The sequence below is a fragment of the Cariama cristata genome, unplaced genomic scaffold (genome assembly GCF_000690535.1).
Source record: "Cariama cristata isolate BGI_N322 unplaced genomic scaffold, ASM69053v1 scaffold1517, whole genome shotgun sequence".
Classification (NCBI taxonomy): domain Eukaryota; kingdom Metazoa; phylum Chordata; class Aves; order Cariamiformes; family Cariamidae; genus Cariama; species Cariama cristata.
Genome location: NW_009626878.1, coordinates 20,924 through 33,563, shown reverse-complemented (window position 1 = coordinate 33,563; position 12,640 = coordinate 20,924). Strand labels below are relative to the sequence as shown.

At 34.5% G+C, this 12,640-nt stretch overlaps 1 protein-coding gene across 1 annotated transcript in view; it reads left to right on the top strand.

Moving 5' to 3' along the window:
• Positions 1-12,640, top strand: part of LOC104164754 — a gene marked incomplete at its 3' end in the record, with an annotated part of 36,092 nt that overhangs the window by 5,992 nt on the left and 17,460 nt on the right. Inside the window, exons 5-6 of the mRNA XM_009704193.1 lie at positions 3,421-3,601; positions 10,766-10,962. Coding sequence (XP_009702495.1) covers positions 3,421-3,601; positions 10,766-10,962 — 378 coding nt within the window. The remainder of the gene's footprint in view (positions 1-3,420; positions 3,602-10,765; positions 10,963-12,640) is intronic.

The window sequence follows — 12,640 nt, the reverse complement described above, 5'->3', positions numbered from 1 at the left end:
TGCCTGCTTTGAGGACATTGTGCATTTCCTTTCTATCCTGCTGTCCATGTGACTATTTTTATCTTAGTACACCACGGTGGTGGTGATGAGTTTGTTTTGCTCAATGGAAAACGAGCAGAGACCTTGTGCACTTGAGAAACTATGGCTTCCACTGCTTGCCTGATGTGACAGAATCTCATCCTACATCTGTCCAGCTCTGATCTTCAAAGTTTGCGCTCTTCACAGTCCCCCAGGATTCAAGAAGGATTCTGTGATCTTCCATGTGATTATGGAAAAGTTGTAAGCTCAGTTTGAACAGTTTGCTTTTTTAAATACAGGTGTGGGGGTTTTTTTTGTTGGTTTTTTTTTTTCTTTTTTTGAGAAAGAATCATGGTGTCCTTGAAAAGAGAAGATAATGTAATTAAAAAGTTACATTAGATACATTTGAATGGGAATGAACTTTTCACAAAAGGATCTGTGGTTAGATTTCAATTAGTCAAACATGTAAGTGGGACCAATGTCTCTTATACTACATCTCTTATCTTTTAATATGGGATTAAGGGAAGTGGCAAACATGATTGATCACAGGGATTCTGAGAGACTGAGATCGTAAAATTCTTTTATTCATGAGGAATGATTTTAGAACTTAATTCCTGGAAGGAGGAAATGGGCTAAATTAGGATTTGTAAAACAGAAATATGCAAGGAAAGAATAAAGTGCCTCAGCACTGTGTAATAGAATCTGCCATCCTTTGCATGTAGAAGGCGCAGATGGTAAATCTAAGAAAATACCGTGGAAAATCAATCAGTCTGAAAAATATCAAGTTTGATTCTGATGCTTTATATACCCTCCAATACTTTGAAAAATTATTCTAAAAAAGAAATTAATCCTGGGAACTGAATGCAAATACTGTTCTTAACTGGTAATAACACTTCCACACTTGGAATATCATGAGCCATTACATTGATGAAGTACGTGTTGGAACCTCTCTTATTGTAGCACAGCATATTGTAACTGCAACATTTATCTGAATTGTGTTGGACATTTTCTCTTTTCTTGGAAATGTTACCCTTTGAGGCAACAGGTTTTAGTCTTGTGTTTGCTGTATTTCCTTTTTCCCCTTTCAAAAAGATCTAGCTCTCTCATGAAAATATTTTCATCCTTTAATCTTTGACAAGGTACCAGAAAATATTTGGAATGTTCATAGACTGTGTAATACTAACCAGCTGTCTTTTTTCCTAACATATCTTTTAAAATGAGATAGCATGAACAAGGATCTTAAAATAAAGTACTGTAGTGATTTTTTTTTTTTATTTTTATCATAAGATATCTTTTCCCTGGAGGTGTTCAAAAAACGTTTAGATGTGGCGCTTCAAGACATGGTTTAGTGGGTTTAGTGGGCATGGTGACATTGGGTATACAGTTGGACTTGATGATCTTTGAGATCTTTTCCAACCATAATGATTCTATGATCTTTTCAAGATAATGATAATTTAAATGTGGGCCACACAAAAGATCATCTTACGATCATTTTGTCAATTAAGACTTCCCAAAACTTTTAAATCATGTTAGATTTTTATTTAAATGCCAGGAAATAATCTAATTACCAAAATCAGGTGTAGGTATAAATTTATATTTGAATATGCAGAAGATCAAAGTCAAGTTTAAACTGGTAAATATATGTGATTCTTTTGGTTTGGAACTTCCCATTACAAGTGAGAATCAAATATCTTTTTCCCACTGCAAAGTCTTCTGTCATTTGAGTTCTATCAGAGAGAAATGGAACTTGCTATTGATATCGCAACTGAATTAGTGGGGGGCGGGGGGGGGGGAGCGCGTGCTATCGGTGAACTTCCAGTCTGGGACGATAGAAGTTAATAAATAGTGAGTTCAGGTTTTCAACCTACATAACAATTCTTCTTATCCTTTATATAAATTACACTTGCACCGCACAAGTGGTGCAAATACAGTAAAAAAACCCCCTATATTAACTTCTTGTTTTGATGAGTATTTTTTTCAGTGAAATACATCTGCCCATTTGTTTTGCAAAGAACAAGAATCTTGAATAGTGATCTGTTTCTATATATATTGTGTCAAAAAACTGTATTAGCAACTAAAGCTTAACAGGTTCCCAAATTCTGTATGTACTTTGTGTTTAACACCATATTGACACTTTGGATGGATAGATTAATGGTCAAAACAAAGCAATGGCAGAGTGTAGGTCTGCTTTCTAAAACTGGCAAGGGAATGTGAGTTTTGTATTAAATCAGGAAGAAAAAAAAAAAGACAAACCACCAACCCAAAGCAGAACCGTAGCCCAGTTGATTTTAACAGTAATTTGACCATATTATCCTTAATATTAATACTTAAGAACAATTAACTTTCCTTTTAAATTTTCTTTTTGAATTCCCACAATAGATCTCCATTCCTTGTCCCATTGCAATATATACTGCGATACCTGCTCTCCTGGCATTATTTTAAACTGCTAGGCTTTGAGAATAAACCAGTTTTTGTAGCACAGACTGAATGTTTTTGTATTTATCTTCTCCCTAGATTTGCTTCAAGATAATTCACAATAGTCATTAATTCAAAGACTTGTCTATAAAAAAACTGCGACTAGTTTCAGTTTTTAAATTTGTTCAACTTACAATTAATCTTGAACTTTGCAATTATACTGTGTTACTGGATTGAAAATGGCAACTTTGAGCAAGTACTGTATTAAATTATCGCATTATTTCTGTAGTGCTATCTTACAGGAGTCAAATTTAGTCAATTAAAGAGGTTTAGATGCCTGTTTTAAGCTTGCCTTTACGTACTATGCTAATCCTTTACTAACATGTTTCATACTGTTGATTAGCAATGCTTTTTACCAAGAGGAGGAGCTTATTTGTCCCTGAAATTAATTCTGAATGCTTCAATTTCTAAAATATATTGTCAACATTAAAGTGTCAAAGTTAGCTCAGATAACTAAATAGTTATCTCTCACAAAATATCAAAATAATTTTTCTTTTTCATGGTTTTTATTATTCAAAATAATTTTTCTTTTTCGTGGTTTTTATTATTCAGAGACTTTATGAAGTGAAAGAAGAAACATCTGTCTACATCTGATTCAAAACATGTTTTTATTTTCATGTTTTTTCTTCCCTTTTCTTGCCTTCCCTGAATACCTCTAAAGGCTTGCAGAGTAGTTTCTGGGTAGAAGGTGGTTTTTCTCTAAATCTCCAAATGCATTTTTCTTAAATGAATGTTTCAGATGCATGATGTCTAAAAAAATTATACAAGACAGTTTTTATTTAGAAAGATCTCTCAACAATTTCTATATAACTTGCTTAATTACCAATTCATTTTTAGAATTGCACCCTTAAGCCTGTATAATTTTACATTTCTTAACCTGAAATTATTATGATTGCTCATGTGTATACATTATTCCTTCACTTGCAGAGACATGCACTCCTGAAACCTCGTAAATTCCCCCCAGAGTTGAAGTATGTGGATTACAGTGTAGAAGTGAGCGCGCGAGAATTCTTTGAGGTTCCAGAGAAGTTCTCTATTCCATTACTGGCATCAAGCAGAGTTAACTCGAAAGTTCCATCAACAAAAGACCTTTCACGTCAGAAAACAGGTAAGAATAGTCTTAAATATGATGATGACTTTTTTTTTGTCCTGAGATGATCTGAATCCAGTTAGGGAAAACCTTAAAAATACAGAAAATTATCTTCCTCTCCATTCTACTATTGATCAAATCCTCAACCTTGTCTATGTCATCACTACCCAGGTTGTATCTTACTAGTTCAAAACAGTGCTTTCCACTTGCCCTTGGTTTTCTCAAAGACACACAGCCACTGGAGACGTGCTCTAAAAAGAGAAATTTGTTTGGTTTGTTTATCTGACAGATCCTGAATTTGTGCTCATTTCTGACTTCCACTTCTCATCCAGCACTGATCTATGCTCAAATTGTGCCAGTTATACTATGTATCTTTTCTTCTTTGCCTCTCTGCAGTCAGCCAGAGGGAAGTATCAACTCATCGTATGCTGTTTTGCCCCTGTTACTTATCAGTGAAAAGTTGTGCATTAGCCTTCAGAGTGATCTTGTCAGCTTTGGTCAGTCTGTTGCCTCTAATTTTTTGAGTATCATAAATTTTATACTGAAATCTTACTTGCTTTCATTTTTGCTTGGCTTTCATTTTCATCTCTTCTTTGCTAGTTGATTTTTTTTTTTAATGCTTTATTTAACCTATAAAGCATTCTAGGTTTCGTTTCTTAAAAAAACTTAAGTGACTGAGGAAACTGATGTTGTTTAGTCTGGAGAAAAGGAGGCTGAGGGGAGACCTGATTGCTCTCTACAATGACCTGAAAGGAGGATGTAGACAGGTGGAAGTCGGTCTCTTCTCTCAGATAACAAGCGATAGAACAAGAGGAAATGGCCTCCAGTTGCACCAGGGGGGTTTTAGATTGGATATTAGGGAAAATTTTTTCACTGAAAGGGTTGTCAAGCATTGGAAGAGGCTGCCCAGGAAAGTGGTTGAGTCACCAAGATGAAAAGATGTGTAGATGTGGCACGTAGGGACATGGTTTAGTGGTGGACTTGGCAGTGCTAGGTTAATGGTTGGACTCGATGATCTTAAGGGTCTTTTTCCAACCTAAATGAGTCTATGATGAAATATGTGTTTATATTTACCTGCTAGGTTATCTGTGCATGGTTATATCACAGCTAACGCAATGTCCCACAGGTATCTGATAACAACACAATTTTTGGTTTTGCTACTTAAAATGTAAGTAGTACTTTTCTTAGCAAATATAGTAAAGGCTTGAATTATAGTCTGTCCACCAAAGAAAAAAGATTTGTTTCATCTCTTCTTTTCTTGATCTATAGAGTCCTTCTACATGTTTCTGCAGTTCACTTCTCCAAGTGGAATCAGTCATGTGCTTTCATGGTGTATGTTTGTTTTCATACTTGATGTATCCCTTGTGTTGTTTCTTTTCTGGAATAAAAATAATGAATTTCTTGATTATTTCTGACAAGTCTTTTTGTTACTGTAATCTGAGTTGAATGAATCTGTATCTGTACTGTAAAACATTTTAGGGTGTCACTAGGCATGTTTTTAGGAAGGTGACAATAGTTATTGCAGTATTAGAAGCAAGAGTAGCCTGAGTCACTACAGGACTAACAGTCAGTAGAAGTTGTAGAATAGATCGAAAGAATAAGTGCCTATGTTTGTAATAACTGATGTAGAGGTGAACTAAAAAAAGTCATAATGGCTTTGCTGAGTGGTGTAGGGGATTCTTTGGACTGCACTGTAGAAGAGGGGAAGACCAGCTGGGAGAGAGAGCAAAATCTGTACACACAAATCTGATAAGGACATAATAAGATCTCCATTGTCATCTCACAAAAAGGTGGTTCACTGACCAGATGGCAGGTCACTGTTGCTTAGCAACTTCTCCGATTATGTTTAAACTTGAAATGTGAATGAACGTATCTGAAAATTTTAGAATATTAATTGCTACATTAAACTGTACATGAACTGTACTGTAAATGTGCATGAAACTACATCACAGTAAGGAAGTGGTTATTTTACTGTTAGTTCATGCTGCTGCTTTATCCATCAAAGGAAATTATAAAAGCATCTGAAAGAGGGAAGTATGCAATGGGAAGTCAGAAACTAAATCATACTGCAGTGAACACAATCTTTTTGGTATTTATTTTTTTCTTTCTAGGACACTTAAATAGTTACATGAGGGAGTAGAAATATCAAGACGATGCAGAAAACTAAATGGGGCTTTGGTAACGAATTCAGAGAGGTGGTGAGCTAAAGAACAGCTAAAAGGGGAAGCTGAGGTAACCAGCTGATAGCATGAAAACAGACAAAGATGTGTTTAGTACAAAGACAGTGCTGGCGGATTCAGTGTATTTATCATGCTAATGAGGAAACATAGGAATATTTACAGACTCTTAGAAACACCTAATATTGTGACAGAAATCCCCAGTGTGTTCCTGTGGATGCAGGCAAAACATTTAGTCTCATCTGAAAATTTTAAGTTCATTATCTGAAGATGAAGCAGTATTTTAGCTATGGTGGTAGCTTTCCTTAGGCTGGGAGTAGCTGCTTCTCAGGAGGAATGACAGAGTACTTAGATTTATGAAGAAAAAGGTGGAAGTAAGCTAACGAAAATCAATCCTTGGATCAGAATTTCTTAGACTGCAGTAGCAGGAAAAGTGTCCAGCCAGTATTTTAAGAACTCTGCCAACAGGGAATTAGAAGGTAAAACTCAATGCCACTCCACACATTTTCTTGTAAAATAGATATTGTTAAATAACATTATTACATTTTGGGAAACATTGCAGACCTAATGGTTGTTTATCTAATGTTGATCTGATCTCAGTATTTTTTTTATGTAGACTAAATGATAGTCTATAGTTAGAAATATGTGATGTTATGTTTTCATTGCCATACTCTCCAATAAATAAAATGCAGAACAACTAAAAATCAAGAAGTAAATTTTAAATCGTTATTTGGCATGCATCATTCTTACTGTTAGAGGTGAAAAATACTTTTCAATGTTTTCCTTTTGTGTTTTGCATAGTTACACCAGATAGCTAGGAAAAGAATATTTACCTCCACTGTATCATCTATAGATGGACTTCATCACATTAGTAATAATTTCTAATCACTATATGTATTTTCTTGATAATGATATGCTATGTTTTAAAATTTGCATTAATATTTTTTCATGAGCTGTGGTCAACCTTAACTCCTTCTTTCTATGACTTTTAACTGTTATCTCATATACTTGCTCAGCATTGGGTTTAATCAGTGCAATCTTTTTTTATCCTTTATTTATTTATTTATCTCTCCAAAGCAATTTCCTGGGGCTTTAAATCTATTCTTCAATAAAGCATTATCAGTAATTCTGTTGTTTCTTCCTAGTATTCCACAGTCCACATGCTGTATAAATTTTTCTCCATTTAGTTTTTTTTTTCCTGAATAAAGTCTTCATCTTTTAAAGCAAAATTACGTAGTCACTGTCCGATAACAAAGATTTTGTTATCTTTCATTCATTTTGATGTTTTATTCTAGATCCTTATCATGTTAACTTCGAGTTTAGTTCTACAATTTAACTGACAGTATAGTAATAAAAATTTAATTACATTTGGTGGTCTTAATCATCCAGGATAGTAAGGCACAAACGGGATAAAAAAGTGTAAGTGGTAGCATTCCTTTTTACTCTTTCTTCATACAAAGGGTTTAGTTAAAATATGAATCTGTTTCAAAATGTGGCTCTGAAAAATGATGATATAGGTCTGTATCTTAATAGTTTTCATTCCAGTTATATCTATTGAATAGCTGTTTCTACTATCTATGTATTAGTAGAAAATTTTGGTCTTGCAAAAGTGAGAGGGATTTAAATATTAGACTGGATGCATTTCTTTTGTGTTTAATACCTGCAGTAATGAATGCAGTGGAGAATAGTTGCATTTGGTTTTTTGTATCGTGAAAAACTTTTGGAAGGCCTCTCATGCTGGTGTGTGAATAGGCTTACTGCTGTGGTGAAGAAGGATGTTAATCCTCAGAAAACACATCAAGGTATCCTTTACCTCATTCTCTGGTCAGAATTGAGATTCAGAACATTCACTGAAACCTGGAGTCTGCCTAGAAGAAGAACATGTGGATAGACAGCAAAGGCTTCAAGCTTACTTGACAAAGGAAGCCTTTTAGGGACCAGGATGCTCATACGTGGTTTAGATTTTCAACAGTGATCTCTGACATCTGCTTGCATGACTGTCAGTGTCAAGACTTATCTTCGTCTTTGGTGCAGTTGTGAGACCGTTGCATTTGTGAGGCTTAGAAGATACTGCTTCTCTGAAGCCAGTAATAGATCTGGTGTTGGCAGTGCCCGTTTCTCATCATCAGTGGATCTGGGAGGAAGATACTGACTTCCTTTCACTGTATTTATTTTATTAATTTTATTTTATTTTTTATTATGTGTGTATTTGGACTTGTCCCGTGCTGTGGCTGGAAGAATGATGTGTTGTCCCAGTGTCACTCCCTGTCTTCCTTCTAAAGGTGGAAACACAAGAAACGTTGAATAGAGAGGTTTTATGGCTCAGAGTTGTAACTCAATAAGTTTCCATCTGCTTTCACATATTCTGTGCGCCTTTAGAATAAAACAATAAATAAAAATTTAGTACATTTTAGTGTTATTTTGTAAAGATATGTTTTAAAAAGTTTTAATTTAGTTGTCGGTGTCACTGGCTGTGTAATGCATATATATGTTTATAATCTTGATAATTATTATTTTTTACAGTTTTCGCTAAAGATTTTGTACCATGCGGTCTTATTTTATAGAACCGTATCTATATAAAAGAACATGCTTTTCATGCAAGTAAGGAGCATGTTTGAGAAGTCAGAGCTATTATATTATCTTTGTTTAACAGAGTTTATAAGCAGTTTATCTGCTGTATATTTGCTGCTCCTGTCTAGCAGTGCAACACCAATTACGGTGGGGAAAGAAGGAAATGGCTATGTGCACCTAAACAAGTATGTCCTGATAGACACTTAACTGTATTTTGTAAGCATGTACATTTTTGAACTTTTCTAAGGCAAGCATGCACCTAGAATGCTTTCAGTCATGCCATATGGTTTAGTTTCTTTCCTAGTTTATAAAGATAGACATAAAACAACCTAGGCAGGGAAATAAAAATTGATCATAATACTTCAAGTATTCAACTGATCTATTCTTCAATGTATTTTTTAATGCATAAGAAATGAATATTTTAACAAAAGTAATGCCAAGCTAAATATTATAAATATGGAATAGGATGGGTAGGAGGACTCTTGTTTTTATTTTTAAATTTTTCTGTATGAGGCTTTTCTGTTTCAAAGTGTGCATTTCAAATATGGGTCCAACTCGATGAAAGATAGTCCTAATTATTAGTAATTATAACTCTCATTTAGTGCAAGAAACTAAAACTCATGCAGAAATATTTTGGAGTTTCCAGTACACTATATTATCTATCTTCAAATATGAAGAAATTTCTTCAAAAACATCTACTTTATCTTAACATGTGAGTATTTAAAATGCACACTTTAAATTCTAAGTAAATATTTTGCTTCAGCATCCTAAAATAATTCTTGTAGACAGAGAAAATTAGGGACTGTACTAATGAGTGGATGAATGGAAAGGACAGTTTCATTCCTTGCATAACTGACAAACTCAGGTCACTTTTGTGGAAGATAGCCCACGGGGATAATAACTTAGTGACAAAACAGAAAAAAAGTAATAATTCAAAAATTACCAGGCTATTAATCTTGTCTTTAAAAGAGTACAAACTAATTTATTTCTGAGAGGGTTAAACCTGAGGTGCAATTTCTAATCTTTTTGATAGCCCAGTAATGTTGAAAGATTAATAATGTCATTCTGTATGATTCATCTCTTGAACTTGAGCTATTTTTGTGGAAAAAAAAAACAAACCTGAAGTAGGGATGACATAAGGCAACAAGAAAGCTTCAGTTTTGGAGTTCATTTTCAGAGAGGTGAGAACTGAATACATGAGGAGCACCACTTTGTGGAATAGAATGCGCAGCATTGCAAATGAAGATTGATTGCACTTTCAAAATTCAGTAGTCATTGAAGTACTCTACTATCTAATTGAAGACACTAGAATAGTTTGGGTCCAGTTGTCATACATATCATCAGAAAAAAAAGCCAAATTAAGGAAGAAGGGAAAATCCACAAGAATTTGTCAAGTGTTCACCCTCAGGGAGAAGCAATTTATTTGGAGTTTTATCTGTAAGGTTCTGTTGTGTCGTTACATTGTCTCTGATCTTCCTCATTATCTTTTCCAACTTTACGCTTTGGTTTCTAACATTGGAAAATAGTGAAAAGAAACAGTCTTTGTTAATATAAAACTATAGTGAAGTTTTTGCAGCTGCAGTCTTCATGTAGTTTTTCAGGTTTCTTAGAGACTCTAGGGAGAGTTGGACTGGGGAACTCTTTTTACGGCCGATCATTGGAGTTCCTCATGTGCCTTCCCTTCTCCTTTGGAAAGTGTCCTACAAGGGCTAGTGAAGGGCTTAAAATACTGTGAAATAGTCTGGTCCTCTCTGTAAGCAAGAGCAGAGGAGGAAGCCTTTGCGGCAGACTTGGTAGACCTGGCTTTGTCCAAAGATGACAGCATTTGTATTACTTCTTCCTGGCTCTAGAGATTACTGTGGGGAACTTTTCCTCCATACTGTGGATTGGGCAAATGGGACTTTTCATGATTCTATTCCAACTTGGACGCCCCTGAAACTCAGGCTTTCAATCCAAAATTTAGCATAGGAAAAGACTAATGAGTAGCTCTCATGAGAACTACTGAACTTAACAGAATTCCAGTCACTGTTGTGGCTATTATTAGCCAAATATACTGTATTGTCTCTGATATCTCATGGTGACTGTTGACAAAAGTATAGTAACTACTGTACTTTTCTGATATTTACAGAAATGTGTATACATTAAACTTTTCTACCAGATTTAATAGATCTTTTAAAATACTTGTCTTCCTGCACTACTAAAAAGAATAGAAAATATTATTTAGATGCTTAAACATATGGTTTTTTAGGAAAATAAAAATGTGGCTGTGCTTACATGATAACAGTCCTAAAATTCTATTGTTTATTTTAAATTGTTACACATGCTGCAGGGGAGACTTTCCTACAGTTTATTGGAACTCTCTCCAGATTACGCTTGTGAATTCAATGTTTCTGAAAAACTTTAGAGCACCGCAATTTTTTGGTTTTCTTTTTAGACAGAAGTGATGCAGCTGAACTTCCTATAAAATTCATTCCTCGACATCCTGGTTGCTACCACTGTCAGATTCTTCTGAAGTCCTCCTGTGATGTTCGTGTCTATGAGATTGAATGTGTAGTGAATGAAGACCATGTTGAAGCAGAGATTGAATTTCTAACTCCAGTTTACCGGACAGTGATTCAGGATATTCCAATTGTGAGTTCAATCTACTTCTAGAAACTAAACTAAGATTCAGGATTTTAAAAACCCGGACTCTGGATCAATACTGTTAAAATTTATGGTTGTAAAATGCACAAATGCATGTAAATACTGACTTGAGTATTATTACTCAATGTCCATATTGGACATAGTATGAAGCTTGTTGGGAAAAATAGTTTCTGGCAGTTCTTAAAGTAAATTTTTAATTTTATGAGTTTATTTTGAATGTTTCACTTCTGACCTGACAATTTTTGGTCTGTTATTTAATAATGTTATCACTCTGAAAGTGAAAAAAAGGAGTTATTTAATCTAGGTAATAAATGTATTGTTTCTGGAAAAAAAAAGGAGAGATGTTGAGGAGTAAAATAGAAGAATCAGATTGCATACAGTTTAAAAAATATGGCAAGCATAGGCAGTATATTATATATAGTTTTTCATATCTATTTTGTACGTAAAACCCTTAACACAGGAGAAGTAAAACCAGGGAGTGAAGACGGAGTGTAGGTTGGAATATTGTCTCCCTCAGAAAATGATTGCTCAAGTTTTAGAGAACTTTCCCAATTTAAAAGAAAAAAAAAATGAAAAAATTATAGGGAAGGAGCTTAAGCTGTGAGAGAAAGGGTAAAGATTCTTTGAGAGAAAAATGGTAAAATCTTTCCTGAGATTTGAACTGCAGCTTGGTCTATGTACTTGATGTAACCTTTTGATATTAGAGCCACTGAAGAATACTAGTGAGTTAATTTATAGAAAAGTTATTCTGAGATTTTGTAGACAAAAGACTGGGGCAGATTGAAACAAGCAGACTTAATGTCTGGGGAAAGACCATACTGTGGATGCTCTGTGAAATACTGAAAGTAGACAAGGAACTGGTTCATTAAAAAGAGGGGGGAAAAAAAAAAAAGAAAAAAAAATGAAAGGAGGTAATTTTACAGTGCTATCTTTTCTTACACATAAATTTCAAGATACTCATATATTATGTATTTAATATTACATTAACTGAAAAACAGCTGTTCTATGACGCAGAAAGGTAAGGGATTTTTCCCACCTTGTTTAAACAGGGAGTTTCTAAACAGGTTGGCTTTATTTTGATTTTTTTGACAAGGCATGTGTGGCTCTTGAGTGCCTGTTTATTTTCTTCTTCAGATAGATGCTAACTTTTTTTGCAGACTGCATGTTTGGTCATCTCATTCCTTCAAACAGTAGGAGGCTGAATGGCATTGTTTTAATTTTACTATTTTTATGCAGCCCCCAAGCATGTGTTACAAAATATCTGGTTTTCTACCGTAATCAAGCAGTTTTGTGATACAACTGGATGCAAGACAAACATCTTTCTTAAACAGGCTTTCATACTACTCAGGACAGGCATTCTTTAAAATAGATCAGTCTTTTGAAAAACCAGTTTCTGAGAACACAGGACTGTAAATACTCCTTTGGAGTCAGAGTCCTTAATTTGTAAGCAAGACTGATCCTGTAACATAGTCAGTGGCCAAATGAGGCGATATATAGTAGTACACCACATCAGCACTTCAATGAGATACACTAAGATTTTCTATAGATAGAAAAGGGGGAGAATCTTGGCAAGCATTTTACAGTACCATAAGGATATTTGTGAAATTTTATAATGATATTTATAAATTCCATCTTGACCATTAGCTATATCATGTACATATTCTTC